The sequence below is a fragment of the Sturnus vulgaris genome, chromosome 2, assembly GCF_052056855.1.
Source record: "Sturnus vulgaris isolate bStuVul1 chromosome 2, bStuVul1.hap1, whole genome shotgun sequence".
Taxonomy (NCBI): domain Eukaryota; kingdom Metazoa; phylum Chordata; class Aves; order Passeriformes; family Sturnidae; genus Sturnus; species Sturnus vulgaris.
In genome coordinates, this window is record NC_142244.1 from 118,448,175 (window position 1) to 118,474,898 (window position 26,724).

The 26,724-nt window shown below is 47.4% G+C and overlaps 1 protein-coding gene across 3 annotated transcripts in view; it reads left to right on the top strand.

The window, feature by feature from the left end:
• Positions 1–26,724, top strand: part of ITSN1 (intersectin 1) — a 111,358-nt gene that overhangs the window by 23,446 nt on the left and 61,188 nt on the right. For 2 of the 3 annotated variants that reach the window (XM_088160509.1, XM_088160510.1), the window contains exons 2-12: positions 3,588–3,647; positions 4,744–4,836; positions 5,478–5,541; positions 11,576–11,736; positions 13,156–13,323; positions 13,867–13,960; positions 16,274–16,374; positions 17,021–17,084; positions 19,170–19,307; positions 20,129–20,244; positions 24,564–24,826. In XM_088160509.1, the coding sequence (XP_088016635.1) occupies positions 3,620–3,647; positions 4,744–4,836; positions 5,478–5,541; positions 11,576–11,736; positions 13,156–13,323; positions 13,867–13,960; positions 16,274–16,374; positions 17,021–17,084; positions 19,170–19,307; positions 20,129–20,244; positions 24,564–24,826 (1,290 nt within the window). In that variant the 5' untranslated portion in view covers positions 3,588–3,619. The remainder of the gene's footprint in view (positions 1–3,587; positions 3,648–4,743; positions 4,837–5,477; positions 5,542–11,575; positions 11,737–13,155; positions 13,324–13,866; positions 13,961–16,273; positions 16,375–17,020; positions 17,085–19,169; positions 19,308–20,128; positions 20,245–24,563; positions 24,827–26,724) is intronic. The other variant, XM_088160511.1, reaches the window with a different exon arrangement.

Sequence of the window (26,724 nt, forward strand, 5' to 3'; positions counted from 1 at the left end):
GCTTTGCCAGCCCCGGGGATCCTCTGAGCTTGGTGGGTGAGGGCCTGTGGGGTGGCTGCTGTTGGCACCACCCTGGCAATTGGAAAATGCAATATTTGCCTTTTCTGGAGGGTTGGGAAGTGCAGAGCTCGTGACTGAGGGCAGTGCCCGGTGGTTTGTACCCTGTGGATGGGTGTGGATCTCTGTTGTGTAGGGATGAAGGGGTTTGTGTTGGGAAGTGTTTCATGTTGCCTTGGTTTGGCAAATCCCAGTGCAGCAATGGCTTCAGCTCCTTTGTGACAGCGAGTAGCTCAAAGTTCTGTGTTGTGCTCTCTAAAAGAAGGATAAATTATCTGTTGCATCCTCTAACTCTAGTGTAAAATACACCCTATGAGGGCCTGCTGGTCACGTTTCCTTGCTGGCATGATTGTGCTGGTGTGGGAGTGGAGGGCTGACTTCCCCAGGGAGCTGGGATCGACTGACAGAGCAGCTGTGCTTCCCCTGATGGTCTCCCCTCCTTCCTGTTTGAATCGTTCCTGAACTCATTGGTCAGCAGCAGTTGAATTTATCAGAGTTCAGAAAATTGCTGAGATATCCAAGTTCATACAAATAGCAGTAGTTGGAGTGAAATCACAGCTTTCCTGAAGGGGAGGGATGGCACAGCTCAACTTATCCAGCCCGGGTTTCTGGCAGCTCTCTGGATTTGGTTCCTTCATGATTTGTGTTTTATTCCACTGTGGATTCTTTCTTGGGGATGCTGGGAGAGAGAAGGAAGGCAGAGCAGTGGAGTGGAGAGGAATTGAACTGGTAGAGAGTGGAGAATGTGGAAGGCACTTCTAAACAACTGGTTACTGTTTGAAAATAAAGTTGGAAATTGAGATGTCAGTGCTGGGCCCTCCCTGCAGAGAGCCCTGGAGGGGCTGGAGGTGTCCAGGGCAGGGAAGGGAGCTGGGAAGGGGCTGGAGCCCCAGGAGGGGCTGAGGGAGCTGGGAAAGGGGCTGAGGCTGGAGAAAAGGAGGCTCAGGGGGGACCTTGTGGCTCTGCACAAGTCCCTGGCAGGAGGGGCAGGGAGGGGGGGTCGGGCTGTGCTCCAGGGAACAGGGACAGGAGGAGAGGGAACGGCCTCAGGCTGGGCCAGGGCAGGCTCAGCTTGGACAGCAGCAGGAATTTCCCCATGGAAAGGGAGCTCAGGCCTTGGCAGGGGCTGCCCAGGGAGCTTTGGAGTGCCCATCCCTGCAGGTGGCACCTGGAGGTGGCACTCAGGGTGCCAAGGTGGCCATGGGGCACAGCTGGGACTGCAGGGGCTGGGAGGGCTTTGCCAGCCCTGGGGATCCTGTGCTGGTTTTTTTTTGCTTTATAATACTTTATATATGATATTTTACAATATAACAACTGTGCCAGATGCTTTTGGGGATAAATAATTCCTGTTCTCCAGCCCTGAGCTGTTCAACCCCAAAAACAATCTCAGAGCAGCTTGGGTGAGGATGGAGCTTTGGGAGGAGAATTGGGGCCCCTGGTGTCACCTGAGTCATGCACAGTGAAACCTGTGCTTGTGGAACTTGGGTGATCCAGCAGCAATAAACTCCAGCACATTCCAGTAAAAGAGAGATTTGGCTTTCCCTCAGTTTGTTTCCCTCTCTGTGCACAGTTGACTTTGGTTTGGGTTTCAGGCTCTCACATTTAAACACACTTCTCTGCTGCTTCTCTCCATTCCCCCATCGTTATTTCATCTGCCTTTGGTTTTTTTCTTGCTTTTTTCTTGGTTTTTTTTTTCTCCCCTCTGGAAGTTCTTTGGAATAGTTTCTGCTTTCCTTGGCATCCAGCACAGATGTTCAGATTTCCCCCTCCCTCTCCTGTTCCTCCTGTGTGCAAGGTAAAGGGGACTGAGTTCCTTTGGAATCCTGGCAGTGTGTGGAGGCTCTTCCCTCAAGGGCTGAGCACTGGAAATGTTCTGCTGCTTCCCCCTGTGCTGAAAAGGGACAGATAATATGGAAACTGCCCAGGCTGTGAGAGGGGGAACTTCTGCTTTTGGTTTTTTTCTTTTATTTTTCTTTTTTCTTGGTGTTTTTTGGTTGGGTTTTTTTTTTTTTGTATTTTGTTTTTCTGTTGATGGGATTTTTTTGTTCAGTTTGGTTTTGTTTTAGTTTTTGTTTGTTTGAGGGTTTTTTTTTGTTTGTTTTTACTCTTTTCCTCCTCCTTTTCCTCCTCCTTTTCCTCCTCCTTTTCCTCCTCCTTTCCCCCCTTTTTTTTTTCTTTTATTTATTTCCTCAGGGTTTCCTTGCAGTCATAAACCCCTTCAGCATTGCTGGCTTCTTTCCCACAGCAGAACAGAATAAGAAAACGCAGGCAAAGATAAAAGTTCTGATCTTTCAGCACTTCAGGAATGTTTTTGGGGAGCCCCACACCTCAGGGAGCTCCTTCTGAACATTTCTTTGGCTCTCTGCACCTGGAATTTGAAATTTTGGGGGTAACACTTGCTGTCCATGGCCTGGCCTTGGGCACAAGGATTTGGGGTCACTTGCTTGGCCAAACGATGAGGACAAAGAGTCAGGATTGTGTCCATCATTCCCTAAATTCCAACTGCTGGGGAGCCTGGCTGCCAGAAGTGCCAGGGGTTTGTGCAGGGACATCTGGGGAGGGCATCCAGAGGAGGTTCCCAAGTTGGAAGCCAGAAGAGAATGTGGGAAGTGTGAAAGGGGGATGGGGAGGGGAGCAAACAGGAATTCAGACAAAAGGAAATTGTCGGTGCAAGTGAATGCCTTTTCTTAGGGATATTGATAAATTTGTGCTGCTGTTCAAGCAGCCTAAATGATTCTCCTGCTTGTGTTCCCCTCTGCCTTTCTGCTGTTGCCTGGAGGACACGAGTGGAATCTCACAGGACAAGAGGCCCTTGCTCATTGTTGTGCTGCTCATTGTCCCTTGGCTCAGGCAGCTCATGGCAGCCTTTGTGTGCAGCAAGAAAAATGTTTTTCCTTTTCTGTGTCCACATGAGATTTGGAGGCTGTGAGCTTGCTTTGTTTGCAGAGACAGTGAGTGCTGCTGTCCTGGAGGCTCCCCCAGCCTGGGACAGCACCTTCAGCCCTTGGTGCTCCTCAGCTGTGGGCCAGAGCAGCCTGGACATGGCCTTTCACCTTCAGCATGTGGGGTTAGAGAAAGGAATAAAATCCAGATGGCTGATGTTGGGTTTCACTGGTTGGAAATGGAGCCAATTTCCCTCCTGAGCAGGGCTTGTGACACTCAGCAAAGTCCTGGAGCCTGGAGCAGCATCCTGGCATCTGAGCTCTGCTCTCACTCCAGCCCTGGCTATTGATAAATAAATCTTTAGAGCTAAAGGCTGGTTTTGAGGCCGTTCTTACAGCACAACTGAAATGTGGCTGTTTGCTGGGAGGAAGATTCCTCATAAATGCACAGAGAAGTGCAAAAATGAGACCAAAAATGAGAGACTGAGTTTTGTAAGTCCCAGTTGGTGTGGGAAGTATTGATACAATCCTACTTCTTCACTGCTTTTTTTTTTTTTTTTTCTGTAGTAATTAATCATACAGAAAATATATGGAAAATGGAAGATACTGTGTTGAATATCTTCTTTTTTTTTTTTTTTCCTTTTCCAGGCATCTATTAACAAGCTAAAAGTGACAGAACCATGGCTCAGTTTCCAACACCTTTTGGGGGTAAGTGGTTTCTGGTGTGTTCTGAAGTGTTCCTGTGTGCAAAACCCTGGCACAAACATGTTCCTCCCTAAGGGTTTTTCTCCAGGGAAATGTTTGTGAGAGTTTTGTGATGGCACAAAAAGCCAACAGCCCCGAGCCCTGGGTGCTGCCCTGATCCCTGGCAGCCCCACACCCTGTCCCTGCAGGGCACCTCATTCTGCTCCTCTTGGACTGCACAAGTGCAGATGCTTTTTCCTTTCTGGGTTCCTGGACTTCTTAGTTGCTAAAAGGTCCAACAGATGCCTTTGGTATCACTTCCAGTTTTTCTTTGTTGTCCCATCACCCACATTTAGGTTAGGACAAAAAATAACACAATTTTTAGCTCTTCATTTATAACAGGGGAAGCTGCAGCATCTGGAAATGCAGTGAAACATCCAGGATGGGCCCTGGCAGTGCAGCAGGGACAGGATTTTTGTTGTTCACATGAAATCTCAGAATCCCAGACTGGTTTGGATTGGGGTGCTCATCCCATCCCATGGCAGGGACACCTCCCACTGTCCCAATGTCCAACCTGGCCTTGGGCACTGCCAGGGATCCAGGGGCAGCCACAGCTGCTCTGGGCACCCTGTGCCAGCCCTGCCCACCCTCACAGCCAGGAATTCCTTCAGTGTAACTCACCCAAATTCCCCCTCCTTGAGTCTGAAGCCATCCCTGTCCTGTCTCTCAGTTCTGATGAGCTTTCCCTATTCCTTGGAGGCCCCTCCAGATGCTGGGAATCCATTTGGGAGCTGAGTTTTGCAGCTGATCTACAGATCACATTAAAACCAAAATTACAAAACCACCTCAGTGCTGAGACAGAGAATCTGCTCTGGAGGCATTTGAAGGTTGCAGCTGTTGAGGGTTTTTCTGTGGGCAGGGTCAGTTGGGATTTTGGGGGGGAGGAGCTGCTTTGGCAGGTAAAGGAACTCAAATTCCAGCTGTGTGTGCTCTGGGGGCAAAGGATCTCCCACCCTTGGGTTGTTTGCAGAATGCTGTGAGATGATTACACCCAGAAATTAAAGAGGGTGGTTTTTAGGTAATGGTTCTTAATATAATTTCTCAATTTCTTTTGAACCAGGCAACCTGGATATCTGGGCTATTACTGTGGAGGAGAGAGCAAAACATGATCAACAGTTCCATAGTCTGAAACCAACTGCTGGATTTATCACTGGTAAACAAACACTTTCCACTTTGAATTTTGTTTAATTAATCTTAACTAGTGAGCCTAAATGTGTACAGAGCTGCCTGGGTGACATATGAACATAATAATTAGAAAATTCGAGCAGGTATTTCTTATTTTATATCCCATTGTTGAAATGTCTTGCCACATCAGCCCCAACTTTTCTGGTATTTTCTGGTATTTTCTCTTCCCCATCCTGCTGTGGAAAAGAGTGATGGGTTCTTGGTGCCTGGGGTCAGCCCACCACACTAAATTCATCAAATATTGTGATGAATAAAAGGTCTGATTTAATAAAGGTGTGTCAATTTAACTGAAATCAGGTTTAGAAATTCAATTTGTACAGCACTGACATCAGCATGGTTGACCTCTTGGAATGATCTAAATGCAAAACTGATTGAAGCAGTGGGAAGCAAAGCTCCAAATCAGGGAATTGCACTGATCCTAATCAATTTTCATCAAACTTTGGTCCCTCTGACTCTGTTTTGTTACACTGAATTTTCTTGGTGCTTTGTAAATGATTATCAGTCATGGAGTGGGCTGGGCTTCTGCAGATATTTTTGCCTCCTGACTCCCCCTTCCCTCTGCCAGGTGTTTGCAGCTGGAGCTGAAGCCATTTCCTGTTTATTTTACAGGTGACCAAGCCAGGAACTTTTTTTTCCAATCTGGGTTACCTCAGCCAGTGCTAGCACAGATATGGTGAGTGTGGGGTGGGCACGCTGGGCTGGGGCTGAGCTCTCCTGGGGCTGCCCAGGGTGTTTGAGGGGCACCTGCATGCAGGGCTCGCTGGGGTGGTGTGGCTGTGCCCCGGGGCAGCCTGGGGTCACTGGGGTGAGGGGCAGCAGGGACAAGGGCTGGCTCCTGCCCTGGGGTCACCACAACCCCAGGGAACCCTCCAGTGCTGGCCCAGGGGGGCTGGGACACTGGCAAAGGCCCTGGGGGTGCTGGGGACAGTGGCTGCATGTGAGCCCAGGGGTGCCCATGGATGCCCAGGTGAGCCCAGGGGTGCCCAGATATGCCCAGGGGTGCCCAGATGTGTCCAGGGGTACCCAGGGATGCCCAGGGGTGCCCAGGTGGGCAGGAGGCCAATGGCTCTGGGTTGTCCCAGCAAATGGCATTTTGGTCATTGGCAGTTTCAAAGCCTCATTTCAAATTGCTCAATGGTTTCAGCTCTGGTAGAACTGGACTAATACAATTACCAAGCACAGTAATTAGTAATAAATCTGCTAATGGGAGAGCCTGGGCAAGACCTGGAAGGTTTGTTACAAAAATGAAGATTGACATCGACGGTTCTGTTGGAGTTGGAGTCAAAGCTTGGAACTGGAAATTTCTGCCTCTCCTTGCTGAGTTGAGCCAGATCCAAATGTGCTGCTCATTCCACTGCCAGATGTTGAGCAGGAATGAAAGTTCCTGCTCCAAATTCTTTGACCCTGCCACATCTGGATCCCTGTGTGGAGGGACAGCACCCAGGGAATGCAGGGACAGCACCCAGGGAATGGCTCCCACTGCCAGGGGGCAGGGCTGGATGGGATTTTGGGAATCAGGAATTGTTCCCTGGCAGGGTGGGCAGACCCTGGATCCCTGGCAGTGCCCAAGGCCAGGTTGGACATTGGGACAGTGGGAGGTGTCCCTGCCATGGCAGGGGTGGCACTGGGTGAGCTTTAAAATCCCTCCCAACCCAAACCATTCCATGATTCCATGATTTTATCATTATTCATAGTTTGCATTAATAATATTATGACCAACACAGATTTTGGTGCTAGAGGGAGAATTAAAACTGATTTTCATTCTAAATTGGTAAAGCAGCACAGGGATGGAGAACTCTGGAGAAAACTGTTCCCTTTTCCTCTGTGAACCATTTGAGAAGGAGTTTATTCCATTACAAAAACTTTCTGGTGCTGCAAAGGACTTTTAAAGGCAGAATTTTGCTCTGACAGGAGAAAGAGGAGAATTATTTCATTGCTTTGGAAATCTGCACACCCAGATCTACATGGCTTTTAAATCAAGAACTTATTTTCTAATTATCTTCATCTTACAAATATCAAATCTGGTCTGGTTGTCTTATTTGCTGAAGCCTCAGTGAGTGCTCAAATGTCCCTTTGGAACTTCTCTTGCCCTTGAACTAAACAAGGAAAGAAGTTTTGTCTTAAACAAGACATCCTTTCTCCAAAAATCTTCCCGTAGGCATTGGCTTTAAATAGGTGTTAACAAAACCAAAGAGTTGTAAATAGTCTGATTAAGGATCTCTTCCTCTCTGAATTATTCAGTTTTCCAGGCTCTTGAGAGGAAGGGAATCATTCCACTCCCTCTGGAGTTGTCATAGAGACAAGAACTGCACATTTTTGTTAATGAAGCTGAACTAAAACTTATTCAAGCTGCCTTTCTAAATCATAAAGCAGCTCGTGGACATTCCTTTCTCTTGATCTCTTATTTATTCAGTCATCTCTGAATGAAGAGAAGTAAATATTTCTGTAAAAATCTTTATATAGATCCTTGAGTCCTTTAGAGGGGGAATTCTGGAGTAATGAGTCTGAAATCTCTGAGAGGTGGGAGCTGCAGAAAAGCTCTTCCATCCCAGATTGCTCCTGCAATAGCTGGGTTGGGGTTTTGCAGCTTTTGTAGCATTTGAGTCCTCGAGGAAGGAAAGTTAGAATTCGGAGTTAGCACAACTTGTAAAACTCTGGGATTTTCTGATCTGAGAAAAACAGAATGGTTTGGGTCAGGAGGGACCTTAAATCCCCCCCAGAGCCAGCCCTGCCATGGCAGGGACACCTCCCACTGTCCCAGTGTCCAACCTGGCCTTGGGCACTGCCAGGGATCCAGGGGAGTCCAGAAGGAATAAATCTGATCCATCCCTCATTTCTGGGGTCACAAGGAATAAATCTGATCCATCCCTCATTTCTGGGGTCACAAGGAATAAATCTGATCCATCCCTCATTTCTGGGGTCACAAGGAATAAATCTGATCCATCCCTCATTTCTGGGGGTCACAAGGAATAAATCTGATCCATCTCTCATTTCTGGGCCCATAAAAGCTTCCCCAGAATTCAGAGTCCTTTAAAACAGCAGCTCCCTGGTTTTTATTAGCACAGAGAATTCCTGTGTCCCTTGTATTCCTCACTCAAGGAAAGAAAAGTCTTTGGTACCTCAGTGAGCAAAGGAGTGAAGTATTATGGTCTGCCAGGACAGCTTCTCTGCTGTTCTACCCTTCACCAGCTCCAGAGTGTTCCAGGCTGCTGATCAATTAAGAAGCCTCTAATTAGGCTTTGAGCTGGGCCTGCAGTGGCTTGGGAGATAACTGTGCTTAAGCAGAATAATCTGCCTTTCTTTAGAGCCCTGGGGCCTCAAAAAACATCTCCTGTGTGGCCTGGGATGAAAGGAGAACTGAAATAACCAATGCCAGGTGTTCTCCATGCTTTTAGAGTTACATTTTTGGCAGGACAGAGTCACTGAGTGCCTTCCCTGTTCCTGAGATCTGCTTCCCTCCCAGCCTTCCTAAATCTGTGGCCAAGGGTGGCCAAAGTGGGGGTGATCCTGGGAGCTGGGAATGGCGCAAAAAGTGGGGGAATTATACAAAGTGGGGGTGATCCTGGGAGCTGGGAATGGCACAAAAAGTGGGGGAATTATACAAAGTGGGGGTGATTCTGGGAGCTGGGAATGACACAAAAAGTGGGGGAAATTTGACAAATTGGGGGTGATTCTGGGAGCTGGGAATTACATAAAATGGGGGGAATTCCACAAATTGGGGGTGATTCTGGGAGCTGGGAATTCCTGCACAGGCATCCGTGGTGTGGCTGGGACCTGAGCACTGCTCACTGCTTGTGGCACATGTGGGACTGTGCAATCCAGTGTGGGAATGTCTGAATCAATCCACATTTGGGAACTTAACCCAGTGCTGGTTTCATGGATAGATGCTTTGTGTGCTAATTGCAGCATATTTAATGGGAAAACTGCCCAGGTTGAGTTTCTGCATTTCATAAATGCAAAAGTGATCAAGCTGGCTTTGCATTCTGCAGAAAAGATCCACGGGGGAGGATTTGTCAGCACCTGAGCCCACTGCAGCTCTTGTCATTAGATCCAAACACAGGCCTGTCCTACAGAATAAAAGAAATATTTAGTCAGTGTTTAATCCATTTACCCTGCACTGGTTCCGGCCAGAGCACAAATGAAACAAATGCAAGGGCACCAGATTGTCCCAATTTCATTAGGAGCAGAAATTAGTGCAATTAGGTGGTGTTTGCTGGCAGGCCCTCCCTGCATTTCAGGTTCCAGAGCAGCACAGTAAAATCCAGCAGCCTGACACCAACTCCTGCAACTAGAAATGAAAACGTGCCCTGTTTTGGCAGGAGGAGTTTGTCAGTCAAAAGCTGTTTTTTCTTCACACTCTGTAAAAGTGGAGAAATTCTGGGTGGGGGGTGGGGTGCAGAAAATTCTGCACTGATATTTGTGCTGGTAATTTCAATACTGAAGCTGTTGGTGTAGAGTAAAGGAGTTCACACAAGGTCAGGTGTTGAATGAAAAGCTGCAGCTGCTGCTGTGAGCTGGAGTTCAGTGATTCTGGTGCCCATCAGAGTTTCTGATTATTGGGCAATCGATGTTCTCCCATGGAGGGTACAAAGATTTGCTGTGCCCAGCAGGAAATGGTGCCTGGAGGGTTGAGGTTCCTGCAGGGTGATCTTTGCTTCTCCTGCATTTTCCTGGCCAGGGATAGAACCCACTGAGGGTCTGCCTGTGCTTCTTCATAGAAAGGTTTATCTCTTCCAAAGCAAAGTATTTGCAGGTGTAGAAGCCACTGGTGAGAGTATTATGGGCTAGGCTGGCAGAGCTGGGGGTGCTCACCTGGACAGGAGAAGCTGCAGGGAGAGCTCAGAGCCCCTGGCAGGGCCTGAAGGGGCTCCAGGAGAGCTGGAGAGGGACTGGGGACAAGGATGGAGGGACAGCACCCAGGGAATGGCTTCAAAGCAGGATTTGATGGGATTTTGGGAATTAGGAATTGTTCCCTGGGCTGGGATGGAATTCCCAGAGCAGCCCCTGGATCCCTGGAATGTTCAGTTCCAGGTTGGACATTGGGACAGTGGGAGGTGTCCCTGCCATGTCAAGGGTGGCATTAAATGAGCTCTAAGGTCCCTCCCAGCCCAGCCCAGCCCAGTCTGGGATATTCTGGGATTCTTTCAGGCACAGCACCTGCTTTTTAAGGATATCAATATCTACATCTCACTGTCCTCTCCAGACTTTCTTTAAATGCTGCTCCCAGTTTTGAATTTCTATTATTTAGCCCCATGGCATCAGGAGTGGTGGATTGAAGCAGCTGAAAATCCTTTCTGAGGAGTACTGGGGAGGTTTGGAGTGTCTCTGAGCTGGGCTGGTCCTGCTGGGATCTGCCTCTCCATGGGGATTTTCAAGTTTTGGGTTTTTTTTTGGAGTAGGAGGATTTCCATTTTGCCTCTACCTTTACCTGGCTGTCACCTTGTGTGTCAGTTCACTGGGGTACTTTTGGGATAATTTTCCAGTTGCACAAAAACTCTCTTTGAGAGGAATTCTATCAGTAATGAAGCTCTGGTTCAACCACACTGCCCAGGGCCACACCCATGACATAGAAATAAATGGATCAACTTCAAAATCTGTATTACTCCAGTGCTGAAATCTGTACTTAATTCTTCAAACAATGAAAAAAAAAGTAAGTTTCCAGCTCGTTGTGTCGTTGATGTGCATTTACTGAGGGGTTTTTGGTGGCAGGAGCTGACACTCTTCTTCCTGCTTGTCTCCCCCCAGGCTCCCACCCCTGTTCCCTGCTGAGCTGCGTTTTTTTAACTAGCAAGGGAGGGAACAAAAAGCAGACTGTTGAAGTCAGACTCCTTTCCCTGAAAGCCTATTCAAGGCTCAGGCTCAATGTTTCATCTTGAGTGCCATTGTTTAATTGAAAACACATTTGCACACTTGCAGATGGAGCAGAGCTGAGGGGAGTCACAGATTTAAAGAATGTTTTAGTTTAAGTGGAGCTAAAGTACAGATTTGCAGACTCAGTGATTTGCTGCTCTGTGCTGCTGTTGGAGGACCCTGTGCTTTCATTGGTGTGATTTTGCAAAGTTTTTGTACAGCTACATTAGTTCTGAATGCTTCATTGTAATTCCTCCAAGAGTTGAAAAACAACTTTAAAATTATTTCTTAATCACCCTAGGAAAGAAATCAAGGAGCTCTTAAGTTTAAATAGTGTCTTATTTTTAGCCTGGCATAATTTTGGGTGGAAATTAGTGAGAATCTCCAAATCCCCGAGGCTGGCAAAGCCCTCCCAGCCCCTGCAGTCCCAGCTGTGCCCCATGGCCACCTTGGCACCCTGAGTGCCACCTCCAGGTGCCACCTGCAGGGATGGGCACTCCAAAGCTCCCTGGGCAGCCCCTGCCAAGGCCTGAGCTCCCTTTCCATGGGGAAATTCCTGCTGCTGTCCAAGCTGAGCCTGCCCTGGCCCAGCCTGAGGCCGTTCCCTCTCCTCCTGTCCCTGTTCCCTGGAGCACAGCCCGACCCCCCCTCCCTGCCCCTCCTGCCAGGGACTTGTGCAGAGCCACAAGGTCCCCCCTGAGCCTCCTTTTCTCCAGCCTCAGCCCCTTTCCCAGCTCCCCCAGCCCCTCCTGGGGCTCCATTCCCTTCATCCATCCCTGTGTGAGCTGCTCCTGGGGCAGGGCCCTGACGTTCCCCATTGCAGAGTGGAACTGTGAAATGAAAGCACTGTTTTGCAGGGCTCTAGCTGACATGAACAATGATGGCAGGATGGATCCCTTGGAGTTTTCCATAGCCATGAAACTCATCAAGCTGAAGCTCCAGGGTTACCAGCTCCCAGCCACGCTGCCGCCCGTCATGAAGCAGCCGCCCCTCGCCCTGCCTGCTGCCCCAGGATTTGGTAAGATCCCTCTTTTTTCCTCTGTTTTCTTCATTCTTACCTGGGACTGCAGCAATTCCATTGTCCCTTTGTAGTTTCTCCAAGAAAAGTTTAGGTAAAAGGGCTAAAAGCACACAGACTCAAAGCCAGATGTTGCACTTTCACTGAGACAAATTGCACTGAGCTTTTACCTGAGCTGAGCTCCTGTTTGCTCCAAACCAAACATGGCTCAGGTGGCAGGGCTGGTGCATTCCAAAGGGCTGGAATTGTGCTTTAAACTGTTGGCATTACTGCATCTCCAGCTTTGGCAAGATCTGCTCTGTTGTTCTTGAGTTTTTACAATCCCTGCACCTTGTGCTCTGATGAGCAGTGCTGCTCTGGCAGGAGCTGAACGACTGCTGGGGTGAAGTATTGCCAAAGTCACCCTCATTTCTAGCAAAAGAGTAGGGAAGATGGGATGGGGAAAGGAAAATAATAAGGCCAAACCTCTGATACCTTGGTCCTGTTGTGAGAGGTTCATTCCCTTTCTGCTTTAGTCTTTGCTGTGCCTCAGGGTTATTGGTGCCTGGGAGTCATGGAATGGTTTGGGATAGAAGGGACCTTAAACCCCCCCAGTGCCACCCCTGCCATGGCAGGGACACCTCCCACTGTCCCAATGTCCAACCTGGCCTTGGGCACTGCCAGGGATCCAGGGGCAGCCACAGCTGCTCTGGGCACCCTGTGCCAGCCCTGCCCACCCTGCCAGGGAACAATTCCTGCCCAAAATCCCATCTGAATGTCCTGAGGAAGAGGAGCAGTGCCTTTGATAAACTGCTTACAGCAGTGTGGTTTCATCCACTGTGACCCCCCCACAAGTTTTATAGTCAGAAATAAAATTCTTTGGAAGAAAGCAGTGAAACTGGGCAGAGCAAATACAGGGTTAAGTGAAAAAAGGCAAAATGCAAGGAAGCCCCACAAACCCCAGCCCAATGATGAATTCCCCTATTCCCAATCCCTGTAGGTTGATGTGAGCTGTTTGCACACCCCTCGTTCTTCCCCTGGCACCTCCTTAACCTCCCAGGTTTCCTGCAGCTCTGCTTCCCCCTGAGCCTCTGCTCCCTGTGCTGTCCCCATGAGCTTTGTCCTGTCTCAGCCAGCCCAAGGCAGCAGCACTAATCCTGCAGCACTAATCCTGCAGCTTCTGTGCCCCTCGCTGGGCTGCCAGCACTGCTCCTCACTCAGGTCAAGGCACACAATTCCTTTCTCAGCAGGTGCTGCTGGGCGGTTTGGGGCCGTCCCTGTGCCCCGTGTCCCATCCTGTCCCTGCTGTGCTGCCCTGGGCTGGGAGGGCTGTGCCAGGGGGTCGGGAGCTGCCCCCGGAGGTGTCAGTGACCCTGCAGTGCCTGCAGGCTTCGTCTCGAGCGTCACAAAAAAACCAACCTGTGCTTTTCTCACCCCTAGGTCTCGGGGGCATTGCCAACATGCCATCCCTCAGCAGTGTGCCCATGGCATCCATCCCAGTCGTGGGGATGTCCCCACCTCTGGTGTCCTCTGTCCCTGCCGCCGTCCCTCCCCTGGCTAACGGAGCTCCTGCTGTCATCCAGCCCCTGCCTGCTTTCGCTCACCCCGGTACGCTGCTCCTAACAAACTGCTGCCCTGCCCTTCCCCGGGACTCCTGCACTTAGCCACTCCCAGCGGTGCCTTGGGGGAAGGACTGTGCTTTGCTTTAGCCCACTTGGCACGCTTGGAGAAGAGCTAAAAGAAGGAATGTGGACGTGGCCTCCCGCAGGAGTCCCTCGTGGTGAGAAAATAAAACAGCACTTGGAGAAATGAACTTGCCAGGAAACTGCTGCCTGGAAATTGGGCCTCTCCTGCCTCTTTGTAGCTACTGAAGTACTGCTGTTTGTTAGAGTCACTTTAATACTGAAATATATATGGTTTTTAACTTTTACCAAAATATGATTTGGTATCAACAGGGTTTCCATAAAGCCGTGGAAGTAAAAAGATACGAGGGAAGTGCTCTTGTGTTTCCCTTTGCTCTGATCTTTGTATTGTTCAAAAGTTCCCATCAGAGCCACAGTGGTTGTAGCTGATGCAGGAGCTGAATGAATGTCATGGGAATTGCCTGCCTGGCTGTGAATAGCAATAAATCCCTGTTTTCTCTCTTGCCAGCCACTTTGCCAAAGAGTTCTTCCTTCAACCGCTCGGGGCCCGGAGCTCAGCTCAATGCAAAGCTGCAAAAGGCACAATCCTTCGACGTGGCCAGGTGGGAAATCTCCTTCCCTTTCCCAAAGTGCTCGTGTGGAATAACAGTTGTAGCAGAAATCCTGCAGAGGTACCACTCCAGCATTGCATGGGCTGCTGTGGCCTAACAGGGAATGCTCCAGGAGCAGAGAGAGGCATGGAAATAAAATTATTAACCACTGGCATGATCTTCACTTGAGTTTTAGAACAGCATTTGCTTCCATAAACAAACCCTGCATCGTGCACACACATTCCTGCTACTGTGCAAACAAGACAAGTAATACATAATTCAAAATTAGCAACTCCTGGGTAATTGCTAAAAGCAAAATATTTAATAGGTCTCATATTTTAAAGGCACTCCACATTACAGAGTCTTCTTTATTCTTCAAGTTCTGTGTGAAAAATCACTTAAAGGGCTTTTAGATTATTCCAAGTGATTGGGCAAAAAGGGTTTTACTCTGGTTTTAAAAAGTTGGATCTAACAAAAGTTCCTTAGAGGAGGTAAGAGAAGGATTTCCCAATGTCTTTTAAATCATCTGTCTCACAGATCTATGGCACAGAGAAAAATGGCTTGGGACACAATTAAATGATCTGGTTTTATTTTCATTTCCATCTGCAGGTTTGTCTATTGCCCTGCTACTAGATAAGTGATACTACTCAGTATTAAATGATAATAAACTAAAATAATTATTAGTAAAACAATTAAAAGTCTTTCCAAACAATTCATTTTCTCTCTGAAATCTAAACCAGCCAGGAACAGAATGGGGATGCTCTGATATAATGTATGTGTAATACAGAGGTTAAAATGTGTGGAACCACCAAATCCAGCAAAACTGAGGAGGAATTCCTATAGATAAAAATGTAATATTTAGCCTTTTTTTCTTATTTTCATTACTGAAGGGACAGCTTGTTTTGCTTTGCTCCCATGAGGGGGTATTATTAAAGCTCAAGAGTTTGGAAATCAAAAATAGAAATAGAGATACTGGTTTGTGTCTTGTCATGTGAGAATGGTTTAAAAGGTCAAAAAAAGGACAAAGTCTGAATGTGCCTAAAGGCAGAAAAACTCTGCTCCTTGTTGTTCAGAATTAGGATTTCTCAGCCTTCAAGCCTGGGAAATTAGTGCTGAAAATCAACCCAGCAGGAATGGGAATGGATTAAAAGTGGAATATTACATTGCTCACTTGAGTTCCATTATGACAAACTTAACGTTCAAATGTGGCTTTTACACACTTTTTTTTTTTCTGTAAATTTTACATTGGTTTTCCTTCATCAGCTTAATTTGGCTAAGAGAAACAGTGAAAGGCAGAGTGAAATGGGATGTTATTCTGCATTTCCTCTTACATGCTTAGGTAAAAGCTTGGAGCTCCTCTGAACAGTTGAAGTTCCTTCATTCTCTGCCAGTAAAGAAGAAAGCAAAACTCTTAAAAAAAATCATCTTCCAAGAGACTGAATTGTGGTAAATGTCAGCAAACAAGAGATCAAATCTGTGATGGTTTCAGGAATAGCAGGAAATATTAGATCATGGAATCATGGGATGGTTTGGGTTGGGAGGGACCCCAAATCCCCCCCAGAGCCACCCCTGCCATGGCAGGGACACCTCCCACTGTCCCAGTGTCCAACCTGGAACTGAACATTCCAGGGATCCAGGGGGAGCCACAGCTGCTCTGGGCACCTCAGTAGCTCCCATCCTCAGAGCAAAATCGGGAAAAAGAACATTTTCAGGCACAAAACTTGGTGTCAGTGCAGCCCCTCAGCATCTTGTGAGGGTTGAGGTTCCTGCAGGGTGATCTTTGCTTCTCCTGCATTTTCCTGGCCAGGGATAGAACCCACTGAGGGTCTGCCTGTGCTTCTTCATAGAAAGGTTTATCTCTTCCAAAGCAAAGTATTTGCAGGTATAGAAGCCACTGGTGAGAGTATTATGGGCTAGGCTGGGAGAGCTGGGGGTGCTCACCTGGACAGGAGAAGCTGCAGGGAGAGCTCAGAGCCCCTGGCAGGGCCTGAAGGGGCTCCAGGAGAGCTGAGAGGGACTGGGGACAAGGATGGAGGGACAGCACACAGGGAATGGCTTCAAAGCAGGATTTGATGGGATTTTAGGAATTAGGAATTGTTCCCTGGGATGGAATTCCCAGAGCAGCCCCTGGATCTCTGGAATGTTCAGTTCCAGGTTGGACATTGGGACAGTGGGAGGTGTCCCTGCCATGGCAGGGCTGGCTCTGGGTGGGATTTAAGATCCCTCCTAACCCAAACCCTTGTGTGATTTACACTCTGTGATTGTTCCCATTGCTTTCCTGAGATGAAATTCCCAACTGTCCCTGTTCTCCTGCTGTCCCTGCAGCTCTCCTGCTGTGGCAGAGTGGGCTGTGCCTCAATCCTCACGCCTCAAGTACCGGCAGCTCTTCAACAGCCACGACAAAACCATGAGTGGACACTTGACAGGTACTGGCACAGCCTCTGTTGTCTCCTTGTTTGCAGCTGTAAGAGCCAATTCAATGCCATGAGGGGGTTGTTCACATAGGAAAAGATTCATCAGTGTTTTTCTGTTTCAGTCTCCCAAGTGATTAATGCTCTTGTTTAAAAGTAAATATTCATCACAGCTGGGATCATTTTATCACCGTCTTTCCTTTCTTTTCTGCAAAGTTGACCTTTGGAAATGTTTCTGGAAAAGGGCACAGTGTGTTCTGGGAAAACTTTGCAGCCATTTCCAGTGGTGGGTTCACCCACTGCTGAGAGCAGGGTCCAAGTCCAGACTAGACTGGTCCCCTGGCTTGATTTTACCAGTTCTGGTGCATGTCTTAGTGGTTTCTTGGGTTTTAATCTGAGTGATTTGGTTTCCCAGAGCTGTGGCTGCCCCTGGATCCCTGGAATGTTCAGTTCCAGGTTGGACACTGGCACAGTGGGAGGTGTCCCTGCCATGGCAGGGCTGGCTCTGGGTGGGATTTGAGGTCCCTCCCAACCCAAACCAGTCTGGGATTCTGTGGTTGTTGTGCAGAAGTGAAATATTATTTTTGGTTATGTGGGGGAGCCAAGTTCCTGCTGGTCACATCTCTTGCTTCCTTTGTTAATATTTATTTCTCTTTTTTAGGTCCCCAAGCAAGAACGATTCTCATGCAGTCGAGTTTACCCCAGGCTCAGCTGGCTACAATATGGTAAAATAAATGTTTCATTTCCATCAAAACAAAAACTCTTCTGAAACCTCTGCACTGGAGTCTGGAGGGTTTTCTCCACTTTCAGTCTCACACATTGTCATGTGTAACTTTATAAACAAAAGCTGCACTTCCATGCCTTTCTTATATTATTCCACAGGAGCACCAGGAGCATCTTTTGTGTGATGTTTTGGAAGTTGGGGTTCAGTGCTGGGTTTTTAGGCAGAGCAGATATTCAGCATCCTGTGCCTTCCACATCCCCTGATAGGACACCAGGGAAACATTTACCTTTGCACAGGTGCTAGAACAGGAACTTAACCCACATCACACTTTCTGTGAGATTTCTTTGCCTTTTCCATGGGTTTAGGAGGGCTGATTTCCCAGGGCCTGGACTCACAGACCTTTACAATAATGGATTTTAAAAGGATTTGTCTCAGCTTCCCTTTTGCCTTCCAACTTGTTGTTTGCTGAACTTTATTATGTTTTTATTGCCCCATGGCAAGTTGTTCCTAATTAACTTGTGTCCTTTAGGGGTGTTTTTTTGAGGAGCATTGGAGCTGGCCCAGGGCTCAGTGTGGGGATGGCAGTGGTGCAGTCACTCTGACAAGGCCATTCAGCTGCACTTGTTCTCTTTGCAAAGCACTGGGAGTTGTGTTATAAATTAAAAACCACTCTTTGCTTCTCTGTTTCCTAACAAAGGGATAAGAACAAATCAGCCCAGTCCCCCAGCAGATGATTAACCAAGAAATGCTCAGCTTTTGCCAGCCTTGGAGTGCTTGTGTGGGCAGGCAGCTGCCACCAGCTCAGTGCAGGAGCTGCAAGCAGCACTCACTCATCTGGGGACATTGACTGAGAGCAGGAGGGGACATTCCAGCTCTTGCTGGGCCTTTGCTGAGCCCTGCTCTGCCTTTGCTGCTGTGTGGGGTGAGGTTTGTCAGCCTGTGCTGGCCTGAAATCCCTCACTCAGACACTCAAAGGGAAGTTGATGCTGAGCCTTTGTGCTGTTGGGGAGTTGTAACCCAGCCATGGACACAGCTATCAGTCACTTCTGTGCCTGGGGCATTCCCACTGTCCTGGCTTGTTCCTGTGCTCCAGCCTGAGGAGTTCGGTGCCACAGGCTTGGGTGAGGCTCTGATTGTCTCCCAGATTTAAATCCCATCAGCAAAGAATTGGGACTTCCAAAGAATTTATCTTTTTTATTCCCTTTGATTTTTCACCCTACCATGGGAGATTTCCCTGCATGGTTATAGTGCAGTATGCTGGAGAAACAAATCCTGAGTGGGAATAAACCCCCAGGGATCACCCAGTCCCACCCTGCCCTGCCCAGACCCCCCAAAATCCCAGCCTGGGCATCCCTGGCAGCTCCTGGAGCTCTGTGCCCATTCCCTGGGGAGCCTGGGCAGTGCCAGCACCCTCTGGGGGAAGAGCCTTGCCCTAAAATCCATCCTAAATCCCTCCTGGCCCAGCTCCAGCCTCTCCCTGGATGCTGTCCCTGGCTGTTAATTTTGTCCAACACCACCTAACCAGGAATGGAAGCATTTTGTGCCTCTGTTGGAGCTCTGATTCGGGGCCATCCAGAGACTCCATAATTTTTATATCTTTATTCTGTGCATCATGCCAGGGTGGGTTGGTGCTTGTCAGGACTAGAACATCAATGGCTTTGATTTCCCTGCCAGTGGGTGCCCTGGAATGTGAGATAGGAGCCTGCAGGGAGGAAGGAGAACAAACTGAAAAGTTCTGCCAAACACCTGAGCTGGTTCTTTTGGGTGTTCACAAGATGTGAACATGCAGGAGAACTCCACTGGCCAAAGGTGTTCAAGTTCCTTCTCTGGCACGTGCTCCAGGCAGCACTCAGAGCAGGGGAAGGAGAAGCCATGGCTGGATTTCAGGCACACAGCCATGAGAAATGGGGGAAATGGGGAAGCATTTGGGGTTTGCTTTTCATTTGTTTCGAAAAAGCAGAGTAGCGTGGAAAAAATAGTGAAAAATTTGAATTAATTTGGAACTGTATATGTTGAAACAATGCCTTTGAACAGTGATTTTTTAATATTTAATAATTTCCTTGCTTTGTCTCTCCTCTTTAACAAGGAATCTCTCTGACATTGATCAAGATGGGAAGCTGACAGCTGAGGAGTTTATCCTGGCTATGCACCTCATTGATGTAGCAATGTCTGGTCAGCCCCTGCCACCTGCACTGCCCCCAGAGTTCATCCCACCTTCCTTCAGGTAACTGCTCATCCCTTTGGCAATCTCACTCCTGAGTTTTGGATTTCATTTGGGGTGGTTCTGTGAGTACAGGACACTGAGCAGTGACCCCTCACCTTTGGCCCTGTAGGAGCAGGGTTTGGGTGGGTGTTTGTGCTGGCACAGCTTCCAAACTTGCTCAGTCTGACCATAGAAATGTAGATTTAAGTTCAGGTTTGTAGTCCTGTAGAGCAGTTGGAATGTGTTGGAATTCCAGTGTGGATTTGCTCTGCACCACATCCAGGCCTGTCTTGGTCCAGCTGGGTTTGGGAGCAGTGGGCTCACTCTCACTTCTCTTGCTCCATGTCACTTCTGTGTGGAGAAATAGATGGCAGGGCAGTAAGAGCACTGGAAATAAATGTTTTTATATTGTGTTCTTCAGGTATCCTCCTAAAGATTCCCAATTTTGGTGTTTTCCACCTGGGATTTTGCTTTTAGCTTGGCTATAATGAGCTCTTCCTCTGTCTCTGCTGTTTTTGCTGTAGTCTAAGTTAGCATTTCCCCAAACCCAGACTGATTGGGGAAAAATCTCCCCCCAAGTGAGAGATCTTGGGGACAGGGTTGAACCCACCAGGAAGCAGAATTTGGGACTGGGGTTCTCAGCTCACCAGGGAACTGCTGGGATCCTGAAATATCCAATTCTCCTTAGGCAATGCCTGAGTGAGACCCTCTGGGCAACACTGACCATTGAGTACCATTAAACATGACATCACTGCATTTAATTTGATCTCATTATTCAATTATAAACCCTTTGGGTAGGCCTGGGCTCTGTTAAGCTCCTGCAATTGCTGTTTCCTTGGCAGAAGGGTCCGTTCTGGCAGTGGCATCTCTGCTGCCAGTTCAGTGTCTGTAGACCAAAGGTTACCAGAAGAACCTGCATTGGAAGAAGAACAGCAGCAACTGGAAAAGAAATTACCAGGTGAGCAAGGGCAAACAGGGATGTTTAGTGTGCTGTTCCCAGAGGGGTTTCCCAGCAGGACACAGCCTGGGAGGTTTCATTTGGGACAGGTCAGAGGCACAACCAGGGCATTGCTGGCTCCAGTTCATTCCTGTGCCTGATCCTTGGGTTTGGTGGCACTGGAGATGGGAAGAGCAGCCCTTTGCAGCCCTGGAATGGGATTGCAAGGAAAACATCCTGCTGCCTTCATCCTCTGGCTTAGGTGGAGCAAAGCTTGGCTGAGGGGCTCTGTGAGAGGTCCCAGCATTCCCACAGAGAGCTGTAACAGTGTGGGGCTTAATGCAGATTTCAGTTCCAGGGAAAGAACTAAAGGAAGAGGGAATGGGCAGCTGGAAAGGGGCACAAGCTGGAAAAGACAAGAATTCAGATGTTGGGGGAGAGAACACTTGGAAGGCAACGTGGGCTCTCCCTGGCCTTGCATCCCAAAAATGTCCAAGCTGGCCATCCAAGGGAGAGAAATCTGGACTTTGGGCTGGGAATGGGACACACAGGGTGTGGAAAGGAACAGAAGGTGAAGTGAAAGAATCGTTTGGGTGGAGGTGCTGAGGAGTGGGAGGAAGGAAGGACAGTCCCTGGGACTGCAGGGGGATGCCAGGGAAGCTGTGCTGGAAGTGAGGAACTGTTCTTTTAGGACAGCAGGTGGTGAGGATGTGGATCTGCACATTCCAGACCTCCTGGGCTCAGCTGCTCAAGAACCTAAACCATTTCTTTTCCTGATAATAATGAGTAATCTAATGAGAATAGCAACTTTAAATAAGTTCTGGTCATTTGCATAATGGCCTTTTGATGATGTCAGCAGCTGAATTCTTTGTTCTGCACTAATGGAAGTGTTGGCTCTTGCACTGCTGCTATTATCCAATGTACAGAGGAATTCTACATCAGTGTCCTCATGGAGGATCAGCTGGAGAATGGTTTGTCTAAATTATCCCACTTGCTGAGCTTTGTGGAGAAAGCTGGAGGCCTGAGGAATGGGAATTCCCTCCTTGGTTTGCTGAGGATGTGGCTTTGAGGGGATTGTTGCCTGGAACAGAGACCAGACAGAGCAAAAGGAATAAAACAGGAATTTATTGAAAGGAATAAAATAGGAATTTATTGAAAGGAAGAAAATAGGAATTTATTGGAAGGATTCACCTTGGGCAGTACAAGAGCCCGGCCAGGGCTACACCCAAATCAAATCCCAGATGGATTCTGGTCACGAGTTTTACATTTTTATAAGTTTTGGTTCATCTTGGGGTCAATTATCCAACCACAGCCCCAGGCTATGAAATCTCAGCCCCTGCCTTGCCCCTTTTCCCTCGCTGTTTTTATGATTTTTGGGTGCCAGTTGTCCTTGACTCTCCAGCTGGGAAGGAATTGTTTTGTCACTGCCCTGTGAAAAGAATTTACTGACACCTCACATGAAGTTTCAGAGTGACACACTAAGCAGCAGAGATTGTGAAAGATATAAAAGCTGAAACCCAAGGCATGAGGATCAGCAATGTCAGTGCTAAAGCTAAACCCCTGTGGAGCTGTTCTCCCTCCCCCCCAGAGGTGCATCCTCTGCTGCTGGCAGCTCCTGTCACTTTGCCAGGGACTCCTTTGGATTTATTTTTATGGTTGATTTGAGAAATGGATTTGTGGAGAGTTTTTAGGATCTGACAGAAGGCTCACACATCTGGGTGCAAACTTGGAGATAAGAAATGCTGACACAGAAATGCCATGGGAGAGGACAGATGTTGTGGAGAGAGAAATGGAGCTGGAAAAAAGTTTCAAAGGATGGCCTTGAAAATAAAACTAGATACTTTGGAGAAATAGAAATATGAAAAATGCATTGTGATAGAATCCAGAGGGGTGATTTTAGATAATTGGCTTTAAGGCATTTTACAGCATGATGTGACAAAAGCTGATAAGCCAAGAAACGTTTATAATGTGTTGTAATTAAGAAATAATTGCTTTTAGTTAAACAGTTTGGGCTTAAAAGGCCTTGTAAAGAGAGAAATATGTCTCCATTTTTAGGATGGCCTTTCAGATAAGACTAGATGCTTTGGAAAAAATGAACTATGAAAGATGCACCTTTCATAAAGAAAGATGCACTGTAAGAAACACTTATAATGTAATTAAGAAATAGTTGGCTTTTGGTTGTGATGGTGTGAATTATAACCCTTCATATGAGACTGAAAATGGAATAAAAGCTTTTAAAAACACCTCTCAGTTGCCCCATCTCTGGGTCAGAAGAGAACAAAACCCAACAGTTGGTTTGTTTTGAAGTCAGATGTAAGAGGCAAAAATGAGGGATGGAGGCTCTTTAAAATGCTGTTTATTGTATCCAAATGATCCAGCAATTTATTTGTTATTTTAAAAATGCTGTTTATTGTATCCAAATGATCCAGCAATTTATTTATTATTTTAAATGCTGTTCATTGTATCCAGAGGATGCAGCAATTCCCAGGTAGTGACAAGAGCCCAGCCCACACCTGTCAGCCACAGCTGGGGGTTTGTGTGAAGCCTCTCTAGTTCTGGTTCCAATGCATTCTAGACTTTTCATTGCAGAGCATCTGAATACCTGACAACCAATCAATACCTTCACTATCACCTACAGCCTGTCCTAACTGCTGACATTGCCACATTCATGGTACTAAACTCCAATCACTAAAGGTTAGAATGTTACAGTTTAAGCTGGAAGGTTTTTTTCAGTTTTCTTGCAATGGAAAATTCTGAGATCTTTTCTCTACTTGCAACATTGGCTTTTTTGTTTGTGAAAATCTTTTTGTTTGGTAAAAACATCTTTTATTTAAGGTGGATTTATCCTTTGCTCTAAGTCAAAAAAGCCCCTCCCAACTCACTTTGCTCTTTTACCCAGTCAGACTGGCCCAGCAATTCTGTTCTTCTATATCAAAACTTGTTTTCATTTCTATTCCTTCTTCAGATTCTACATTCAAAGATGTTTCTGTTACACACACACATCTGTGAGACCTTCCTGTCCAATCCTTCTCCTTCTGAGAGCAATGTTAAATTTGTCTTTCCAAACGAGCTGGGGATTTGCTGGGAGATAAATCCAGCACTGAGAGAGAAAAGAAACAATGGGATGGATTGCACTGATTGATAATGGAAATAAAGAGATTTGCCTTTACAAACAAACTGTGGGGCTGCTGATCAATGAAATTGGGTATTGAAAGATGAAAGAAGCAATGGGGGAAAGCCATGAATTCTGTAAGAATTAAAAATGAAAAGGGAGGGTTGGACATTAGAGGGGAATCTTAGGGAAGTCTGTGCCTCTCAAGGACCTCAGCCCATGGGGAAAGAGAGAGGGAAATGTGGATGGGAAATTGGGATAAAAAGGAGGCTGAGTCCTCCAAAAATCTGAGAGATCCCAGGGGAATGTCCCATGGTATGGGACACATATTGAGAAAGTAAGAAAATTACAGCCTGAAAAATATTCCAAGCTGGAGCTTCTCAGCTCTGGTCCAGCTCAAGGCCAGGGAGAATTTCTCCCAGGGTGATCATTTGGTCACAATAAAAAGGAATTAATAACAAAATCAAACACCTGTTGTGGTGTGTGCCCAGGCCCTGGCAATGGGGTGTCTTCTCTCTGAACCAATCACCTTTTCTCTACTCTGGGAGTTGCAGTCCTGCTATAAAACCAAGTGTGTTTGTGAATAAACTTGGCTCTTTCTTCCTGTCATGGAACACGACCATGGAGCCGTGCATCTTATTTCTGCCTCACTTAAAGGGTTAAAACCCCTTTCCAGGGCTCTACCATGGCCTCTCCCTTTATTCCAATACAGCAAAAAGAATTCCTCTGTGTCCTTTTTAGACATAAACCTCTGGTGTTTATGTAGTTTCTGTGCTGCAAAGAGAGAGAAAGGACAGCAACACCCACGGAGCTCTTTGGGGAAAAAAAAACAATTTATTGTACAGCCAGCCCGGATTTAAAGTGTGTTAGTGCAGCCAGGACAGGACAGGAGCTCATGGGACAATTGGGAAAAACATCCCTGGGACAGCACCTCAGGATGTGTCCCACGGGAAAGACACCAGGGGTTAATGTTGGTGATGAATTCCACTCTGTTTGTCACCGTGTTGTCACCCTGGGAGACTCCTCCCTAACTGAAGCTGCAGTCAGCTTGTCAGCCTGGGAATGGAGCTGAGAGTCAGGAGAAATCCAGGCCTGGAGAGAATTTCCAAGCTGTGATTCCCCAGCTCTGTGAATGTGTGTGCCCACATGTTTATAAATTGATTTTCCTGACACTTCCCCGACAGTTCAGAGCTAACTTCTCCCTGTCCTTTTCACCCCGTGCTCAAAGTGACGTTCGAGGACAAGAAGAGGGAGAACTTTGAGCGGGGGAACCTGGAGCTGGAGAAGCGCAGGCAGGCCCTGCTGGAGCAGCAGCGCAAGGAGCAGGAGAGGCTGGCCCAGCTCGAGAGGGCCGAGCAGGAGAGGAAGGAGCGAGAACGGCAGGAACAGGAGAGGAAACGGCAGCTGGAGCTGGAGAAACAGCTGGAAAAACAACGGGAGCTGGAGAGGCAGCGCGAGGAGGAGAGGAGGAAAGAGATCGAGAGGAGGGAGGTGAGGCTGTGCTTTGATTTTGGGGGGGGATTTCATTGAGGGCTCGTGTTTGTTGCCTCTGTGAGAGCCCAGACTGCCCAGGGACACTTGGCAGGCATTGCCCGGATAGAAATCAGGCTGCAATGTGGCCTCGGAGCCAGCAGAGGAACAGAAACGCTGCCAAGGTGCTTCCAGGGTTTTTATTTCTCCTATGAAAGGTGTAAGAGTCTGACAGAGAGACAGAGGCTTCAGGCAGCTCTGAAAATGCTGTTTGTGGCACAGCCCAGGTGACAGCAGTTGGGGGTGCTGGGGGAGCCCAGAGCTGCTGGCTGTGGCCAAGCCCTGTGTCCTGGAGCCCCTCTAGCTCTGGTTACAGTGCATTGGGAACTTTTCATTGCAGAGCATCTGAATCCATGGCTGCCAATCAGCATCACACCCAGCACCTTTTCCATGGACACACAGCCCATCCAAACTGCTGAAATCACCACATTATGTCAGGGACAGCCAATCTTTGCAGTTAGTGGTCACATGGTAAACTTTGGGATTGTTCTGCTGTGGAGATTTCTGAGATCTTTTCTCCACTTGCAGCATTGGCTTTCTTGTTTGCCCGTGAAAATCCTTTTGTTAGGTAAAAACATCTTTTGTTTGAGGTGGGTTTATCCTTTGCTCTAAGCCATAAAAGCCCCTCCCAACTCACTTTGCTCTTTGCCTTCTCGTTCCCCAGTCAGACTGGCCCAGCAATTCTGTTCTTCTATATCAAAACTTTCATTCTTACAGAATCCTCTGTACATCTGCACAACTCCTCTGTTAAATCCTCACCCTTCCCAACAGAAGGGGTCCTGTCCAGCAAATCCCAAGGGTGGGGTTTTAAGAGGACTTTTTAAAGGGTTTAAGGGTTTTGTATTTTGCACCAATAAATTACAGAATTCTGTAACTAACCAATCTACAAAGGACTTCAGGGGAAAAAGGAACCAATTATCTAAAAGGAAAATGGGCCACTAAAATTAGAGAAAGATCACACAGGGGTCTGCAGGGGGGTGAGATACTTCTTGGTATTGGTCACTGTAAGCAAACAATTTCTTATTTTAAGATATTTTCTTCCATGGGGCCCTCCCTAGGGATTCAGAGATGGTTTCTGCTCCCTCCACAGACTTGTTTTCATTTCCTTTTGCTTTTACTTCGAGTTTTTACTTTGAGTCTTCTTTAGAGTGTAAACTTAGGGTTTTTTTACTTAGAGATTAAAAGAGTTTACTTTTTACTTGGAGTTTTTGTTGAGGTTGTAACAGTGATGGATGTTTGCACCACTTCATTAGTGCTTTGTCTCAGTCTCTTCTGCCTTCACTCAGAGCCAGGATTCAAAAACACACAAAGGAAATGAATTTTCTCATGTTTGGGCTTGGTTGTTTATTAAATCTTACCTAAAGAAAGTTCAGTAACACCTCTAAGCACCAGCTAAAAGTGAGCAAAACGGAGCAGGATCCAGTGCTAAAGGTGTCCTAAAGCCAAACAGTGCAATAGAGAATTCACACCTGTATTATTGATCCTTTTACCCAATAACCAAATTCCCCTGGCCCTCAGTGTGACACTGAGTGACCAACCAGAAACCACAACCTGAAACCAGGGAGGAGAAGGAAGATGAGCACCCACAGAGACCCCACCCCAAATCCCCCCTCTTGTCCCATCCCTGTGACTGTATTCTAAAAACCCCAAATGCCAAACCCTTCCCCATGTGCAATCACACACTTCTATTGAACTCCACAGCCCTGATTTTAACTCCATCACTCAGATTTGGGAGCTTTGGCCAAGGGCTCAGCTCCAAAGCAGTGTTCTGCAGGGGGGCAGTGCCAGAAAGCTCAGAAAGCTCAAAATTCCAGGTTTGTGGGATCCAACATAGCCAACATTGATTCCAGACAGAAAAA